The sequence below is a fragment of the Corvus brachyrhynchos genome, unplaced genomic scaffold, assembly GCF_000691975.1.
Source record: "Corvus brachyrhynchos isolate BGI_N302 unplaced genomic scaffold, ASM69197v1 scaffold544, whole genome shotgun sequence".
Classification (NCBI taxonomy): domain Eukaryota; kingdom Metazoa; phylum Chordata; class Aves; order Passeriformes; family Corvidae; genus Corvus; species Corvus brachyrhynchos.
In genome coordinates this window covers 3664792-3683884 of record NW_008238325.1, presented here as the reverse complement: position 1 = coordinate 3683884, position 19093 = coordinate 3664792, and the positions used below count along the sequence as shown (strand labels likewise).

The 19093-nt window shown below is 38.6% G+C and overlaps 2 protein-coding genes across 8 annotated transcripts in view; one reads left to right on the top strand and one right to left on the bottom strand.

The window, feature by feature from the left end:
- HPS3 (HPS3, biogenesis of lysosomal organelles complex 2 subunit 1) overlaps positions 1 to 18850 on the top strand; it is a 19322-nt gene extending 472 nt beyond the window's left edge. The window contains exons 2-17 of one of the 5 annotated variants that reach the window (XM_017734396.1): positions 650 to 1138; positions 2378 to 2564; positions 3540 to 3625; positions 5329 to 5527; positions 5793 to 5874; positions 7687 to 7841; positions 9350 to 9458; positions 9668 to 9849; positions 10193 to 10370; positions 11017 to 11247; positions 12947 to 13132; positions 14276 to 14464; positions 15009 to 15116; positions 15472 to 15678; positions 16729 to 16819; positions 17952 to 18850. In XM_017734396.1, coding sequence (XP_017589885.1) covers positions 650 to 1138; positions 2378 to 2564; positions 3540 to 3625; positions 5329 to 5527; positions 5793 to 5874; positions 7687 to 7841; positions 9350 to 9458; positions 9668 to 9849; positions 10193 to 10370; positions 11017 to 11247; positions 12947 to 13132; positions 14276 to 14464; positions 15009 to 15116; positions 15472 to 15678; positions 16729 to 16819; positions 17952 to 18079 — 2807 coding nt within the window. In that variant the 3' untranslated portion in view covers positions 18080 to 18850. Of the gene's footprint in view, positions 1 to 6; positions 1139 to 2377; positions 2565 to 3539; positions 3626 to 5328; positions 5528 to 5792; positions 5875 to 7686; positions 7842 to 9349; positions 9459 to 9667; positions 9850 to 10192; positions 10371 to 11016; positions 11248 to 12946; positions 13133 to 14275; positions 14465 to 15008; positions 15117 to 15471; positions 15679 to 16728; positions 16820 to 17951 lie in introns of those variants that run through there. The other 4 variants (XM_017734397.1, XM_017734400.1, XM_017734398.1 and 1 more) reach the window with 4 other exon arrangements.
- CP (ceruloplasmin (ferroxidase)) overlaps positions 11254 to 19093 on the bottom strand; it is a 27113-nt gene continuing 19273 nt past the window's right edge. For 2 of the 3 annotated variants that reach the window (XM_008633821.2, XM_017734395.1), the window contains exon 19: positions 19006 to 19093. This exon is cut by the window's right edge and continues 1123 nt beyond it. Coding sequence is in view for 1 of the 3 variants with exons in the window: in XM_017734394.1 (XP_017589883.1) it covers positions 11600 to 11613 (14 nt within the window). In the remaining 2 variants the exon portion in view is untranslated. Of the gene's footprint in view, positions 11614 to 19005 lie in introns of those variants that run through there. The other variant, XM_017734394.1, reaches the window with a different exon arrangement.

Below are 19093 nucleotides of genomic sequence, written 5' to 3'. Positions count from 1 at the left end.
GTCTCTGCCTCAGACTTCCCCTCAGGCTCCTTCTCAGGCTCCCTCCGAGCTCGAGGTAGGGCGCGCCTGCTGGAGCGGGCTGCCCAGCGGCCCGGGCTGGGAAGCGCGGGCCGGTCCCAGCGCCGGCAGCGCTTGAGCCTGCAGAGAGGGTACGGGCCGCATCTCCCTTCGTCGTCTGCCTCCGCCTCGGTTGCGGTCTGTGCCCCCTTCCCTGCTTTTGGTTTTTTGTTTTTGTTTTTTGTTTTTAGAGCACGGAGTGGGTGGTCGTTCCAGCCGATCCCACAGCTCTTCATAAGTCTATTGCTTTCCATGGTCTGTAGAGAACAAAACATTTCCTCATTAATGGGTGTGAGGAGGCGGGGAGTGGGGGACCTTGTCTGCAGTCACAACTCATAGAGATAATTCACATAGGAGTTACCCTGGATCTACATCTGTAAATCCTGCTTTTTACTGGTGTGTGAAGTGTGTGCCACCCAGCAAAGAAATTTGCACTTTGTATTTAATTAGGGAAAAATCGGTGAAAACTGTTTTTGGAATTTTTTGTAAGAGTTGAGACTTGAAGATGTTCTTTGTAGCATACTACAGCAGGTAAAGAGCTCAGAAACTGTGCTCTGTTTTTTAATGATATATCAGTATGCTTTCTTTTAAGGAGACTATCTGGTGACAATTGAAGAAAAAAGCAAAGCAACTTTCCTAAGAGCATATATGAACTGGAGATGCATGTCTTCAGGGAGTGCTCGCGTGTGTGTTCGGATGGTTGGTCACAAGATGGAAGAGTCATACAGTGAAACCTTAAAAGAACAGATGTCAGTTGTTGAAATGCCACTTTCAGATCCTCCACTGTGCATTTCATGTTGTCCTGTGAATGGAGATCTTCTTGTGGGCTGCAAGAATAAACTAGTCATGTTCTGTTTGAAATACCTGGTCGTAAACCAGAATTTGACTGTGTTAGATTTTGAACGCTCCTTAATTTTGCACATTGATATTTTTTTTGAAGTTGCATTTTGTGCCAGACATATAGCTGTAACAACAGAGCTGGATGTTCTAATCCTGAAACTGGAACTGGTTCAGCAAAGTGCAGACAGGACAAAGCAATGTGCTCAGGGAGTCAGTGCACCAGAAAAGGCTGAGGATGGAGGTAGGTGCTGAAATAATTTAAATTTTTATTTATTTTTTTTTTTTTTTATCTCCAAGAATCTGCTAGTTGATTCCTGTTGTTCTGAAAGTAGTCTCAAACAGGGTCTTTGCCCTTCAGAAAATAATTCCACATCGTCCTATCACTGACTATCAGCTGAATAATCTAGGGCGTGAAAAGTTGTACCAACCTGCAGTTGGAGGTAACATTTCATACTAATATGCCATCACACTTAGAGGGTAGTACAGCATCTGCAGACACAGAATTAGGTCCCTGTTGTACGGTGCCACAATGGGCCAAGTTAAAGTGGTAGTAGTTCAGTGTGCTGTGTTCAGAAAAATTCTATCAGTGTCACTGCCTAAGTAACTGACTTACACAATTAAGAATGTTTCTGTTGTGATGTCTGTGTGCTTTTGTAACTGTTAGGCTCGGAACCTGCCATAATAAAGCACATTCTCCTTTTTCAGGCCGTTATCTTACTCGGGGGCTTGCCTTAGAATTCTAGAAATCCCAGAAATAGGTGTACAGATAGCAATCTGTATGTAATGAATTATCAATTCCCACTTTTCCAAACGTATATGTATCAGATCAACACCAACAAACCTTAGGAAGGTCCTTTCTTTATAACTGAAGAAACTTAAAAGGATGGTCTTTTAGGAATGGAAACTGTACCTAGAAAAAATTTAAAGGTAAATAAGACTCTTCAGGTGGGAACAATATAAATGTAATGTTCTTAACTGAGTGAACATGGATCTTTTCCAGATAGTGGCGTCCTATCCCCAGTTGTTTTTATTACTGAAAACTGCATAGAAAAGTTCCAGTTACTTTGTGAGTGTTATTAGGATTTGCTTTCCAGGACTTAAGTGAGTTTAAGACAATACAACTTCCTCTGATAGTTGCCTCTGCCTTCTCAAAACCTCTTCAGGCAAAAGTCAACATTTTTTGATGACCAGCCATTTGCGGCTCTGGTTGCCTTGGACTCGCCTTCTAATGAACGGTTTACCTGTTTGGGTTTTTTTTCCCCAGAAATCTTGACTCTTAAGTATTCAGACTTTTGAGGCTTAAATAGGAATTGTTCCCATCTTCTAGCATGGTTGTTTTCAAAATCTTGTGGTTTGAGGAAGCCAGTGCTAGCTAGCTAGCTAGCTGTAATTGGAGCGTTTAATTGATATTATGTCATACCATTTTCTTACTGCCGAGTGGAATGGTTTGAACAATTAAGATAGCATTTTCATTGCTCAGGTGTGAGAGATGAAAGTCCTTCAACACATACTTTACAGCTTGAATTAGATGAGTTCATCGTATGTCAGAAGCCAGTGGAACTGCTTGGGGAAGAAAGTAAGCTATGTGAGATACCCATCACACTGGAATCCACAGAGTTACCTACAGAAGACACAAAGCGCTTCCAAGTGCAGTATCTGCTTTTCAGGTATTACAGACATACTTTCCCTTTTATGGGTTAATTTACTACAAAAAACCAAACTGAGTTGTGTGTTTTGTCTTTTTGAAAGAAAACTCCTGATGTTTTTACTTCTGGGGTTTTTATAAGGTTTGGTGTTTCTTTGGAACTGAGGAAATTATGGGATACTAAATAAAGCCCATTTTTTACTATCTTGGAATATTTCACTTGGAAGGGATCTGCAGCAATCATCTAGTGCAACTGCCTGACCACTTCTGGGGTGAGCCACTGTTAAAGCATATAATTAAGGGCACAGTCCAAACACCTCTTAAACAGTGACAGGTCTAGGGCATCAATCACCTCTCTAGGAAACCTGTCAGTGTTTCACTATTCTCGGTAAGAAAATGCTTCCTCATGTCAAGTCTGGACCTCCCCTGGCACAGCTTTGAGCCCTTCCCAGGTATCTTGTCCCAGGATCCCAGGGGGAAATGTTCAGCACCTGCCTCTCCAGGTCCCCTCCTCAGGAAGCTGATTTAGTCTTCCTCTTTCATCAGAATTTCTGTCAAAAGCCGAGGAAGAATTGATGTCAGGGTCCAACAGTGAATTCCAAAGCAAAGGAGGGAAAAGGATGACACATAATAGGGAAAAAAATTGTATTGGAGATGGCATGATGTTCCATATAGCTCAGTGGAATAGAAAGAGAGAGGAAAAAGAAGGTTAAATTGAGGTCAAAGTCAATTGCAGGATTTCTTCAGTGATCTCAGACTTTGATGTGCATCTTGCAGACAAGCAAAGAGAGAGGATTTTGGTTGCAGGAACTCAATATAGTTCTAGCTAGCTGTGCTGCTTCTTGGCTTCTACAATGGCATTGGTAGTAAGAGTGTGCATTATTATTGAGTGTTGAAACATGAGCTGTGCCTCTTATAACCAGTGTTGTTTACTTGTCCAAAGTTTATCATCATAATTTCTCACGGCAGTCCCATGTTGTTTTGGACTTTTTTCTAGACGTTTTGCACCTGATCAGTCGCCTTTTGGGTTTTGTGAAGAGACAAAGTTGCACTCTCTTCAACTGCTTCCTGTATACCAGACAGGTATATGGATATGCATGAATGCACTATGGACTGTGTCATAGGAGACTTGTGAAAGGAAGGAGCTTCTTTGTATATCCTGTTTCATACACTGCGTGATTTCTGTATGATTTGTTTTTAAATTGAGATCTTCCTCCTTTTTCAGTTGTTTAAACTGAGCTTCTGTTAACAAAAAGTCTTTTAATTTGTCCAAGTTCTACATAAACCTTGAACTAACATACCAATTCATCACACAAAAAGTGTGACTAAATCAGCTTTTATCAGTTCTTTACTGATAAATTTTGTGTTGCAAAACAGTCAGTCTTCACATTGCATTAATAAAATTCTCCGTAGTGTTACAAGATACTAGACTGCCTCTCAGCCAGCCGAGGAAATCAGAGTAGTAAACGTTAATAATCACTAAGATACTGGTTACATTTCTGAAGGGCTTTAATTAAAACTGGAAGGGATGAATGCAGATTTTAGGGGTTCACTAGCTCAAGCCCCAAAAGACCCATGGAAGAATTTAATGCTGTATGTTAGCAGTCAGATTTCATAGAATCATAGAAGGTCCTGAGTTGGAAGGGACTCACAAGCATCATCAAATCCAACTCCTGGCCCTGTGCAGGAGAACCCCAAGATTCCCACCAAGTGCCTGAGAACATTTTCCAAATGCTCCTTGAGCTCTGGCGGGCTTGGGCTATGACCACCGCCCTGGGGAGCCTGTTCCAGTGCCCAACCACCCTCTGGGGGAAGAACCTTTTCCTAATACCCAACCTAAACCTCCCCTCACACAGCTTCATGCCATTCCCTCAGGAACTGCATGTAGAATGCTCTTAGGTCTCTCCTCAGTCTCTGCCAGGCTGAACAAACCAAGTGCCCTCAGCTACTCCTCCTGTGGCCTCCCCTCCAGACTCTTCACCATCTTTTTAGCCCTACCTTAGCTTCTTCTCTAATAGCTTTATATCCTTCCTGTATTGTGGTGCCTCACACTGACCGTAGGACTCAAGATAATGCTGCCCCAGTGCAGAGCAGAGCGGGACAATACCATCCCTGCCCCCCTGGCAGTGCTGTGCCTGATGCATCCCAGGGTATGGTTGGCCCTTGCCTTTTACTGACTGCTCACTCGGTTTGAGATGATTTACTGTCTGCTAAGTAGCAATGCCTCATTTAACTTGCAGCTGACTGAAAAGAATGAGCTGCTTGCCATTTAACTCCAGCTGTGTTATGCTCTCATGTGATTTACAGGCTTTGACAAGAGGGTCTGTAGAAAATGAACACAGCTGTTACCTGCTAAAGTGGCGTCCTAATAAATTCTGCCATTTCCAGCCTTTCCTTTCCTAAGTGGTGACCTATTTTTTTGTGAGCTGCAGTTCTGGATGAGCATTCATTCCACCTTAAAAGTAATTGTCTAAGATTAGACTTTCAATCCATGGATGCTTAGTTGTGGTGAGTTTACCAAGACTCTCTAATGCTGTTACATCTATAGAATTTCTTCACTAGGTGCTAGGTCCATATTTTTGTGAATATGCCTCCAAATGAGATAACATGTCATACAAATTTTTGACATGCACACTGAGCTTCATATAAAACTATTTTTTACTAGCTACTAAGAAAACTAGTCTGCAACTTGGGCAGGTTTGATTGTATCTTTTAGGCATCAAGCTTGGAATGGAATTGCCAGGTTTTGATTTATGAAGTACATAAAATACCTTTCTCATTGTTACATCTAGGAAGTTCTGCAACAGCCTGTGAGGAAGCTGAGAATGAGAGAAAACTTCTGAGTCTCTTTTGCTTTTTCTCTTTACCTCATGTTGGATATCTCTACTCAATTGGGAAGTTAGTAGAACTAATTTCTACTTACCAATATTCGGAGAAGTCAGAGCAGGCAGTCCTCACTCCACAGTTCCTGCATGTCATTACAAGGTACTATGTTTATGATTCCACTGATAGTATTACTATGTTTCTCTATGCTGCTGTCCTTTTTAAATTTTTTTTCCCCTCTGATACGTCCCTCATAGCCTCCTGGAAATCTCTGGCTCATGTGTTAGTTCAGCATACCTTCCTGCTTAGGCTTTAAAGCCCATTTCTTCAAAGAAAAAAGAGCTGATTCACTGTAGTCTTGGCTACTTGATTTTTGCAAGTCTTAATTTCTTTCCTTCATTGTTGTGTTTTCTTCTTTCCTCTCTAGTCAGAGCCTGCAGTGCTTCACAGTGAGATGCAGTGCAGCAGCAGCTCGTGATGAGGATCCATATATTGACACGACGGTGAAGGTACACCTCTCATTATCTCACTGAAAGAGTGGGAGTAGTGGTATGACACTTAGTTGACTTACATTTTCTTTTGAGATCCTGTTAGTTTCTAGTGGCTGAACCAATAAAATAACATCCAAAATGAATATTTTACTTCAGGCTATGGCATGTTGTATTTTGCTGGTCTACAGATCTCTCAATGAAACAATCTATTATTGCCACGTAAAATTCTAGACCATTAGTAGAATGTTTTCAAAAATGTGAAAAGCTATAAAATCACTTCTTTTTTAAACTAAATTCCATGCTTTTCTGTATAAAACTGAAGGAAGAGTGAAGAGTTTTCTTTTATTGTGTGATGTTTCTCTCTCTTAGGTGTCCTTGAAATACCAGTTTTTCTAAGAGGCACGTAGGCAACTGAACAAGTCTGCTACCAAATATTTAGGGCATGTTTTTTAGGAGGAGGGCTTTTGATCCTTGGAGGTCTAAACTATTTCCCTTCCTTAAATTGCTCATCAGTAAAAATCTATTGAATGTAAAGATCATGATACACATTAATAAAAGTAGTAGGAAAGGTAGACGGAGGTGTATTTTAAGATAGCATTTAAGGATTTCTTCTGAGCATGTAGACAGGAGACATAAAGAAACCATAGGACAGTAGAAGCTTTATAAAATTTTCAAGAGCCAAACATGTATTCTCTGCTCTGGATAGCTAATACTGGCACGTGACACAATCTTTCCGTCCATTCTCTAGTCTCAGCTTTCTGCGTTTTCACTGTGGGTTACATTGAAATTTGTCACAATTCCTCCAGTCAGGCAATAGGCTGCCTCCTGTCTCTGTAGGAGTTTTGGAGAGGTGTGAAGGCTGCAGTCCTGCACAGATTTCCATGCTGTATCTTGCCATCCACAGTCTGCCCACCCACTCTGGCATGGATCCCTGCATGGGCTACAGTCCCTCAGGGGCGTCCCTGCGCTGGTGTGAGTCCTTCGTGGGCCAGTTGCCTCATGGGTGTCCCTGCCCCAGTGTGGAGTTTGAAGTGTGATGGGTGATGGTGGTTATTTTTATTATTTGCTATTACTATTTTTCCTGCTGTTTTTTTACACCGGTTTTAGAGCCGCCTTGTTCTGGGTCTCGCTAGCCCAGGGCGGTCTAGAGCCTCCAGATCACCACCTCTTACAAGAAAGGTTGAGGTGTCTTGAAAAAGCAGGTTACACATAGAGTGCTGTGTTGTCTTGTTTCACTGTGTATGTTAATTTGTAACTGTAGTATTTTATCTTTCTAAAGCTGTAAATTTAGAATATTTCAGTGCAAATGAGATTGCATTTTTCAGTTTTTATTTCAGTATAGATGATAGCATATGTTTTACGTGAAAAGTGCATGTAGAACAAATTGGGGAAATAATACTGGCTATGTAAGGTAACAAATAGGCAAGCAAATATAATACTTCTATCTGTAATTGGTTTTTATAAGCAACTGAAATCAAGACTTTTATAACCAGGCAGTTTTTTAAAATTTGGCCAAATTCAAACTATTCGGGATAAAGTTTTCCATGTTAGGCATCTACCTCAGGTTCTGTTATTTTGAGAAACATAGCTGAAACTGTGCAGTTGCTTTGAAGAGTGAAATAATTTTTTTTTCACTCATTATTAAATGATTCTTGTTAGGCATTTATGAGTATTTTTATTTTTGCTCAAATGAAGCACTCAAAGTTAGCAAAGCCGGTGAATGTTTTTAATGTCAGATCATTGTACAAAGGTTATTTTTTTTTTCTGATTTATTTAAAAACTCAATGTACATACCAAATGAAATTACAAAACAGTAACTTTCCTTTATAGGCTTGTCCACCTGTCACACTGGATGTCTGTACATTAAGAATGCAGCTTTTTATAGGACCAAGAGCTATCTGTCATTTCAAAAACCATATAATTCTTTTGACTAAGGCAGACACAGAAGATATTACTGAAAGAAGAAAGCCTACAAGAAGGATGCTGTAAGAATTTGTGTCTTTTAAGGAGACAGTACTTCTGGCTCTGTGTACAGTGCTGAACTTGTGGATATTGCAGTTGAAGAGTGGTTCCTCTGTTACAAAACTCTTTAGAAATAATTGTCTTCTTAGTGATTGAGAAGAGCAATCAAGTTTTTTTTTTTCATTTTTACTGTATTTACTGACATAGAAGAAATGAGCATAAAGTCACAAATGCTTGAAATCAACAAAATGTTAAAATAACATTGCTAAGAATTTATCCTGAGAATTAAAAAAATATTTATCTTGAAAAAAAATATAGAGTACCAAAAATATATAGCTCCAAAGCTACAGGTTACAAAATATGTTGCAGGACAACATTTAAATGTCTTGGTTTTGGCTAAGGGTTCTTTCCAAGAAAGTTGCGAACACCACTGTAGTTATCCATTACAAAAGTTGGATCAGACTTTGCCCCGAGTTGCTGTTGTAGCACGTATGTAGCCAGAGGCATATGCGACTTCTTACAAGTTTCCATGGAAACTGCTATTCACCTTCCATATTTGAAGGCGTTTCATAAAACAGCTAAGCAACTATTCTAAACAGCTATTCAGAAACCACTTTTATTAAAGTCAGTGTAAGTTAATTAACAAGAGTGGGACAGTTTTAGTTGATTGAGGAGTTATGAACCAATATTTCTTAAAGTCTAGGGCAGACATTATTCAGAAGAAGATAAGGAGAAGCCTGTCAGGGAAAATGACTATTCAAAATACTGTAGTTTTCTTGTATAAAGGATATTTTCTGCCAGTTGTGTTGTTTCAAATATTTTAATTGGCATTTGAAGAAGATACACTTTTTGCCTTTTGTAAAGAATGTAAATTGGACAAAATTAAGCTCCTTAGTGCCATAATTTGAAAATAAAGATGTAAATATCCTAGTACAGTTAAAATAAATCCAAAACCAGAACAAAAAGAGTCTGTTTTCCTACAATGTTTTTAACCTCAGGGCTTTATAGACCGAGCCAGCGTTTTAGAATAAAAGCATTCTGGTAACTCTTTATGCCATGACTTGGCAAATACTTTGATAGAGCTGCAGGGGCAAACATGCACTAAGTCCTTACAGGAGGTGAGTAAACAGCTAATTTAAATTACTTACCTCTTCAAGGTCTGGTTGGATAAGGCCCTGGGCAGTCTGACCTGCTCAGTGGGTGGCATCCCATGCTTATGACAGGGGGGTCAGAACTAGATGATCTTTAAGGTTCAAGCCAAGCCATTTGATGATTCTATGATTTCTGATATTCCCTGGTGTTTAACACAGAAGAAGATGTAGTGGACAGTTCTGATGATGTCTCTGATGTATGAACATGCTCATCCCTGTTCTGTTGTTAGCCAGTATGACTTAAATTCACAGCTTAACTCTCCAGCACTTACTAGTCTGCAAACATACCTATTTATGCATTTGAATTATGAAATGAGTGGGGTTTTTTTTGGTTGTGCAGTGTTTATTTCAACACTGACAACTCTTTTCCTTTCCTCTAGTTCCAGAAAGGCTGACAGCATCAAATCCAGAACAAATTCTGAGTCAGAGCCTGGTTGGAATTTATATATTATAAACACCGTTTCAACAATTCAGCTTTACAGAGAAATGGTATTGCCCAGCTCTTGCTTTTGTTGTTTGCTAACTAAAAATAACTAATGTTAATTAATCTCTGATGGACATCATTGCTGAATATAGTGTAATACATTTCTTATGAATAGCCATAATCCTGTTTCAAATAGCTGCCATCCTCATTAGAATTGTTCCTGTATATTCCTAATTTTTGTCAGCAGCCTAAGTATATCCTGTGTCTGTTCTAGGTAGATTATAGTAGAACTTACGAAAATGTTAAAACTGAGAGCTGCATCCATCTTTTAAGTGAAGCTCACTTACTGGTCAGAGCAGCTATAATGGATCCTCATTTCCTTAAATCAGATGAGAAGGACGATCTTCTAAGAGCATTCAGAGAAAGTTGTGCCTTCTTAGGAGACTGCTATAGCAGGTATGTTTTAGTTATCAAAGTGGTATAGGTGAGCTGTGTTTCCAGTAGTGTAATTTTAAAATGAAAATCCATAATTCTTTGCTATTTTACATTAGTATTGCATATGTAACACAAATTTTTCTGTTTTACAAAACCTACTTAATCTAATCCTCTCTTCAGTATCTAGTTGTCTTTATTGTCATTGAACAGAATTCAACACTATGTTGAATACGAACAATATATGCTGATAACTGATGTGCCTGCGACTTTGTTTGATGTAGTCGTAGTTCTTATAAAGAGTGATGGCAAAAGCGTTGCCCATAGTTGTTTTGTTATTTTTTTCCTTCCTCTCTATTTCCTTCAGGTTTGACACAAAGAATTACCACCTTGCTTTGCCATACTACAGAATGTCAGGTTTATCCATGACTGAAGTTTTAAAGAGACTAGTTTCAGAAGGTGATGAAATGCAGACATACGAGAGAGGATTTATATTTTACTTAACTCATTCTCTTAATGAAGACTCAAATGAAGAATTAAGTAAGGTAGAAATAAGTTGGATTATTTGTAATCTGCTGATTTAGTTCTGATTTTAAGAACTGTGTATCAAATATAAATCAATTTCCCTTTGAAAACACTGAGCTGCTTTTTTAGTTTCACAGTTACTCTTTTTCACATTATTTTTCTTTTCCCATTTTTGTTGCATAGCAAGCAGCACCTGTGATGCTTTGGGCTGCTTTCAAGCAACTTCTTACAGATTTGGCTATCATGATGCATGTTGCTAGGGATCTGGTTCCCACTTGCACAGAGACACTTCTGTTTTAGGAAAGCCCTGCCTCAAATTTCTGTCATCTCTCATTTCTGTAGCAAAACCAACTGTTTCTTTGAACATTGCTAAATTACACAGATTGCTAAAAACAATTCATTTTGGTGGTGGATGTTCTCCTGGCACACCAGAAAATGGGTTGAATCACTACCAGTTAGAAATCCTTCTCTTCTACCAGTGGGGAGGAGAGAGGCAAGAAAGGCACTGTGGTTTGATAGCTATGCTGAACTTGCCTGTTTTGAAAAAAAACAAACAAACCAACCACAAAAAACAAAAACAACAGCAGAATGGCACTACTTTCATATCCCATAGAAGACTATATATCTGAAAAGGTCTAAACTGTCAAATGGCTTTTATTTCAATAGGAATCAGGAAATAAAGTTCTCCAGATATTCTATCTCGCGGACCCTGTGCAGCTGCCTCATATCCTTTGCAGTCCCTGCATGAGAAACGTATGTCCTTTGACAGCTGTGAAGTATCTTCAGAAAGTAGAAAAGATGATGCCATCAGTGGTCCTGACACTTACTAAGGCTTTCTTGGCTCTGAAAATGGGAGACCTGACAATGTATGAACATGAAATGGACTCCTATAAGGAGGTAAATTATGCTGAGGGCATGAGCTATTCAAGCTTTGAAAAGTCCAAATCAATAGTTTGACTTGTAGTTGCATTTTACGGTGAAAGAAACTTTTGGTTACTCCCCTTCCTCCTGATATGCTGTGTAGACTCCACCGAATGTCTGCAGTAACAGTAGAATGGAGGGCTGTACAGTAGAATGGAGGACTGTACAGTTTACCCTGGAGGTAGGGTAGTCTTGTCTTGGGTGAAGACTTACCAAACAAGCAAGTTTTGAAGCTCTTAATTCTTGATCAATTAAATGTTGTTTACTGGGATGTAACCAACTCTGCCAGTGCTCTTCAGCTGCATGGGAGGATTGTATAGTAGCATTTCTACGCCTCTCCACCTGTAATTAATATGTGATATGCCCATGAAAACTTCATCTGTATGTGAACAGCTGTTAGAAAATTGCTCTTCAGCAGAATATTTGTCCATTGTGCTCACAAACAGAAGTTTCTGTATACAATTTCACATCTTATGTGGAATCAAAGTACTTAACTCTTACCAAGACCAGATCAGAACCTACTTCAGTGCTATCAAAGTAAGAATTCCTCATCACTGGGGGCAAAAATGTTAGTGGAGCTGTCTCTGCTATAGATGTTCACATGTGTGAGACCAGTCTGTAAATTACTTCTTGTTAAATTTGATCAAGACTGTGGAATATTGAAAGGTGATAGAGTTTGAAACAGAGACTTTTTCTTACAGTGAGATATTGGGAGTCTAAACACTTTTGAAGTAAGTGGATAGCTGTTTCAAAGTTAGGTATCATGCTTTGGTGGAAGAAGTCCTGCAGAGTTTTTATAGTTAGCCATTTTTTAATTGCAAGGTGAGAACTGTGGGGAGCTGTTTCAAGAATTACATTCAGCACCAACTGCTTTTGCAGCACGATAAATGAAATTGCCATGTTGTGAGCAAACACACACTGCATGGATGTTATTTTGAGAATAAGGTGGCTTAGGCTTGAGTTGTTTTGGTTGGATTTTCTTTCTTTCTAATCTGAGCTATTAAATATATTCTATTGCACTTCACCTTTAAAAAAGCATTTTATTTCAAACTAGGAAAAAAAAAACACTTTCAGAAAGCTAATCTGAATTTTCCGTCTAGATCTGCTTTATATTTCTTGTGTAATTCATTTAATTTACTTAGGCATCATTTTTCCATCATTTGTCTTTAAAATGGGAATATATTGTTATAGTCACCTTCAAAAGCACTCACATACCCTGAAATAGCTTCCTGTTGCACAAAGTGCAGCACATTTTGATCATTGTTTCAGGGGTATTTTCAAAATAAAAATCATACTTTAGCAAAGTAGTCTACTGAAATTTAGCAAAGTAGCCTCTTGAAAAGTCAGCCAGTGATTTTTAAAACCACTCTGTATATCAAATGTCTTGGATTTCTTTGTGAAATCCATCTTTCTTATGTGTGCACTAACTCCATCTTTCAACAGCATGTTGCTTTCAGTGTTTAGGCACAATGCCTGTTTTTCAGGAGTCGCTGCTCCAGAACGTGATTTGGATCTCGGTCCCCAGAGAGCTACTCTATGAATTGCAGAAAGGATTTACTTTCTTTCCTGGCTACTTCCATCTAAATTTCACTGCCTGAGGAAATACTGAGTTTACTGACTAGAATCATATATATATTGAATTCTTTACCTGATTTATATCTAATTATGCTTGTAGACAACACTGGCTTGTGGCTTCATTGGGCAACCACGACTCCTGCAGCAGCGTAAGGAAGGAATTGTTATGCCAACTGAGTTTGCTGTTCACCTGAAGGAGATGCAGCCTGGTTTACTGGTGGCTGCCACTGTGGCTTTACATGAGAACAGTAAAATTGAACTAGAAGAAGCAGATACCTTTTTCAAGGTTGGCCTGTGATCATGTTTTTGCTTCTATTTTTTTTATAGTGACATTGTTGTGGGTAAGAAAAGCAGCCTCAGCTGCTCCTTCACTCACATTTCAGCATTTCTTCAGAAATAGCAAGATGAAGGTTGGAGATATTCTAGTCATGACAGATGGTTACATAGTCAGAAACTGGACCTTCTGGAATGAAATAGTGGTTAAGTAAAGAAAAAAAAAATCCATTAAATTCTTTGCTTTTACCCTATCATTTGAATGGAAAATACCCTGATCTCAGAGCTCTTTCAGTGGCTTCCTAGTGATCGAGCTTCTTAAGGCCACTGAAATTTAACAGAATTTATATTAGTTCCATAAGCTTCTTTTAAAGAAATCTTTAGGATTAAAACAGACCTCTAAAGAATCAGGCCTAAATGTGAAGGTAGATAATGTTCTGATGATCTGTATAAATTGGTGAAAGTGTGTGTCTTCAGTTTCTAAGAAGAAATACTGATAGTTTTTCTAGTGTCCCTGAAGTTTTCTTTCTTTCAGCTGGGAATAGACAAACCTTTTTTCTTTTATCTACCATGAATAGCAAGACTTGGGTTAAAACGTGTTCTTCATTGTACGTGTGTTGCAGTCTTACTATGTTACTTTGAAAGACCTGTATCAAAAAGAGCAAGTCACGTAGTTCCAACTAGACCAAGTGTTGTTGTTTAAAACCATTTGGAAATGAAAGTCCTTTTTGCGGGCACAAAGCTGGCACTTCTTTGTGGGTCCTACCATGATACCCAGCTGAGCTACACAACGTATCTTATCATGGACTATAGAGTCTTTCTTTGAAGACACCTACTTGTGTATTGGCATATAAAAAAATCCTCCTCATTAGCAATCTGTAAATATTTGCTGACATTTGTACTGACATTTCTAGCAGTGGAGTAAATATTGAAGAAGAAATCAAATCTGTTGGTCAGAATTGATTACCTTAAGATCATTTCATGAACTTTTTACTTTGCCTAGAAGTGTATTACATAGAATCATAGGACAAAAAAGGAATCAAAATTTTGCTTCTAGTAAAAGTGAAAAACTGTTCCTCCTGTCTTTTCTAACTTTTGGTACTAATAATCACCGCAGTCTAACTTGCTGTCTGTCTTCTGTCGTTTTTGTTCTTAGATGTTGTGTAGTAGCAGTGAAAACACTATTCCCCAGCTCCTGGTGGATTTCTGGGAAGCTCTTCTTTTAGTGTCCTCTCAGGAAGAAATAGTTCAGGAGCTCCTATTGAGGGTTACTTCTCAGTATGTTTGGAGAATATCAAAGAAGCAACTTCCTGAGACTAAGCCATTGAAAACAACAGAGGATCTAGTAAGTTGTTAACCACACAGAGGAAGTTTAAGGACTGCAGTGTTCCTCCAAAATCTATCCAAGTACCATCCTTAATATGTTGATTCTAGACAGTTTATCTCTTAAAAGAAGCAAGAGTGAAATCAAATAAGGTGGTGTGCAGTTACAAATTAGTATTGCTGGCTCTGGGCAGTCCTGCTCCTTGGGGAGATTTGCAACTATACTTCCAACAGGAATCTCAGCTTTGGATAGAAATAAGGGTTAAAACGAAACAATGAGAATTTGTCAGGTGGATTATTTACAATTTTAGAAAGCTAACTAAATGAGAAAATTGTGTGAATGATGAATTCTAAAGAATTACGAACAGGAAAACTGAAATACAGAGCTAAATAGAAGTTTCCAGTTTATTTGTTACCAAATTGCATGAACCAGGAAAGAAAGGGTAGGCACTCTTCTAAATTATCCTATTTGAAATCAAAATTTTCTTTACTCACAGTGAGTTTCACATGGAACTGTCACTAACAGAAATGTTTCTTTTATTGCAACTTGATTCTGTCTTGTATAGATAAACTCCTGTAGTCATTTTGGGTTGATTTTCCCATGGGTAACTTCCATAATGTCGGTGGGATGTTCGTCTGACAAAGATTACCATGAAGACATCTCAAGACTACAGGTATGAAACAGGTATTACATCTTACTGCTTACATCTTAGATTCGTTCTGCAAATGTTCATGTATGTATGAACAACTTTCTCCATCAGACTCTCCTCCTTCTTCCCCCTAAGTTATCTAAGTCAAAATAAATGGTCGGCTGAATTGATGGAAGAAAAAAATACTGAAGAGTTCTGTTGATAACAATATTTACATTTGCATCCACTCTAAACTTGCTTTCTCAGTTTTCAGCAATATTTATTAAGTATTATTTCAGAATTATTCCAGCAAGTAAGAGCTTCTGTTCTAAGGTTATGGTTAGCGTTTTTTGCAACGTTTGTCTTCAATCCAAGCAATGCTTTTTCTTCTTGTCTTCAGTCTCTTTTATGTAGTCGGTCAATCAATATAGCTTCAGCCCTGCCTGTTTTGGAGCCCCTGACAGAGGCTGACAATGTCGGCCTCACCATCCGTGTTCTCTGCAATACCCATCTGGGCAAGTATGAGGAAGCTATTGATCAGCTTCTCAAAAGGTGTCCTGATGCAGCTGTGTTCTACGCTCAGCATGAGCTGAAAGGTGACAATCAGGTGCGCTACTTTCAATACAGTTATTCACTATTGACACTGAACCGTGCCATAAATCAAATCCCTCCTTGTGGGGTATGCCCAGCCAACTACACCTCCTGATGGGAGAGAATTTTCTAAAAGTCCTTGCAAGGAGTTTCAAAGATAAACCGAGACTCTTCCTGGAGTTTCAATGCTGCCGGATAGTTGTTTATTAAGTCTTATCAGAGGAACAGAGCCACTAACGTGACCCAGGTACAGCATAGAGCACTGAAAGCAGGAGAGAAGTCTAATTATCAAGATTTACACGGCCTTTTAAAGATAATTTAACCAATAGTTACTAAAAACGTATATTATTTTCACTTTCCTACCAATTATTCAGTAACACGGGCAGGAGCTGTGGAATTCTCCATCCAGTCATCCCAAGCTACTTTTACTGCAGAACATGGAGTAGTAGAAGAAGGAGAAGAAGGTTTAGAGAACAACAGTCCTCCATTTTGATTTTTTTTACTCTTATCTATTTACTACAAAGAGAAGCCCAAAATCTCTAAATTTTTCACCCTGTGACAATTTTACATAGTAGTCTATCACCTAATTCACACCACTGTATTTTCTCGTTCTTGTCTGATCGTTGGTAATTTTTTCCAAGGTTGGAAGTTAAAACGGCGTTGTTTAGGGGGGTAAGAACCCTTAAAAACAGGCGGAGAAATATTCCCGGCACTCTGGGTTCCTACAACTTTCCATGGAGCTGTTTTGAGAGAAAATAAAACTGACTGCGTTGGTATTGCTAATTACGTGACTTTTTCTGTCTTCTAAACTTTTTTCTATAGAGGTATGAGGGACACTGTGTAAAGATTTTTGAGCAGAAAAAAGTTGCACTGAAGATTGAAAAACACAACATATGCAAAATCACTGCATTTCAAACCATTATGTAAACTAATTTTTGAGTTCATAATCACTGACCTCTATTTTTACACATCTGATCTTAGTTTAGGGTATTTTTAGCAGGTCTTTCATACTCTTAGTTGCAGTCCTTGTTGATTTACACTTTTGCTATGGGGTTTTGTGCATTAGGCTCTGTGGTGGAACAAGCTGCTTCCTGAACTTTGCAAGAGAGCTAGACTTACTGGAAATGACTGCCCTGTTCTTATTTCATCACTCAAAGGTAAATCAATTGGTTGTAACTCAGCTCCAGAAGGCTTTGTACATCAGCTGACATTCTTAATAACTGTTCAGACTAAGGACTACTGATACGATTTTGGGAAAACGGGATCTTTTTCTTCGGTTAAAGCTAATACAGTTTAGCAGCCTTTCTGGTCATTAGCACAGAATTCTGCAATGTAGGCAGTGTAGCCTCATAAAAATCGTGGCATTCATTTTGTATTGAAAACAGGTAAATTGTTGTAATCATACTCTTTCTGTATAGGTCAGGAATAGACACCATTAAAAAACGTACTAAACAGAACTAAATGTGATTGGCTTCTAGGCTAAATGGCTATATGTTCTTAGGTAACAGGCTGCTATTGATAACACAGGGGAGGTTTAAGTGTGTATTGATGTTTAAGTCATAGACTGAAAAAACCAGTGTGTTAATACTAGAAGTAGAGAAATCAACCCTAGTAGTTCTGTAGTCCTATTGTTACATGTTTGTAAGAAGTAAATAATATTGTGTATAGCTGAGGGGCCAGTGTGATTGTTTTGACAAATTAAAAATGTTAAATAAAGCACATATATTGTTAAAAATATGCCATTGGAATGCCTGAGAAAAACAGCATTGTGAGGTTGGATTGTGCAGCACAGGTTGCCATGCTCTATCATAAAGCTTTAGTTTCTGGTGCCAGCAGATTTTCTTTGGAATTATTTTCATGCAGTAACTGTGCTGTAATTGCTTAAGAACATAACATTATGCACCTTGGTCTGAGAAGCTTCTTGCAAAGCATCGAGTTTTACAGATGGTGTTGAGTTAGGGTACTAGTAAGATTTCTAGGGCTTGCTCTGCATTTCATACAAAACATGTGAAGTACTAGATCAGACTTCATTAGTGTAAGTGCCATATGTAGACCTGATGAGTCAAGATAGAGGTATGGTTTTAATCTAAGTCATAATTTCAGTTTACTTTTTAGATTTCCCATAGTTGTGTTTGCACCCAAATGGCTATGTCTCAAATTTCATTCCAGGTGCAATATTTAAATAATTTGATGACTTTAATTAGTAATTGCATGGTTAATGCTTTGGGGTTTTTTCTTTGTTCTAAACGCAAAATACCTAAACAATGTTTTCTCCCCTGCTCTGAGCAGAAACTTTATCAATTGTTGCAATGGAACTGGAGCTAAGGGATTTCCTCAGTCTTCTACCAGACGATGGAACAGCAGCATTTTTTCTGCCACATCTTCTTCACTGCAGCCAGAGGAAGCTGCTGACCTAAAACAATGAAAGTCTGCTATCCACTCAACTACAAAGAATGTGCTGTAATAAAAAAACCAGTAGAACTTTATAAGGTATTGTGGGACTCCCTTCACATACATCTTATGTCAGCTACTGAAGTCCTGAGGCAAAGCATCTGTTTTGAAGCGAATTCTGGTGCCAAAGCAGCTAGGAAATACAGACTCTACAGTACAACTGAACATACAGTGTTCACTGAAAGTAAAGTAGAAAGTCAGTTTTAAATCTGTGTGCTGGATCACTGACCTAGGGAGGAATTCAGGCTCAGGCATGTGTCTAACTGTACGAGTAAAAGTGAGTACCTTGTTCTTCCGAGTAGAACTGTGCCCAACTGACTTAATTTTGCAACACAGACATTTCCTTGAATTCTGGCTGGCAAAATTGGGTCGCTGCTCTGTCATCTTAGTTACATACCCAGGCAAGTGTTATACCGAAAAGGTTTTAATTTAGCAATTCGCAAGAAAAGGTCATTAATCAAAAAAACCAAAAGTGGAAGATACGGACTACTGTTGGCTTGCTGGTCTTTGTTTTCTTTCTTCTCCTGCTGTGCTCAGTCAGTAGACAGTATTTGAAGTACCACTAGGCTGTAAAGCCAGCTGAAAACCCTCCTATCTTCTACAGTTTTTGGTAAGCATCTCAGGTGCTTGTGCATGTGTGTACTGATGTTTGTCTGTCTTGTGAGCAGAAAGCATCTTTCTGCTCCTTCAGAGCTGGAATTCAGTTGTAATAAAACTGTCACAATGTTTATAACTTTCTTACGAATGTAGTTTGGGGTTTTTGACAGTTACCAAAAATACAGTGACTCCCGTGATCCCATAATCATCTAAACCATCTGTAGGCCTAATTAGCTGACACTGACTCTATCAAATGTTTTCACTGGAGTTGCAATGTTATTTAAATGTGTAGAAGTCAGTCAGAAGAGATCATCTATATTTCAGCTAAAATGCATTAACAAAAAAAGATAAATCAAAAGTAGCTTAACTTACTCACATAGCAT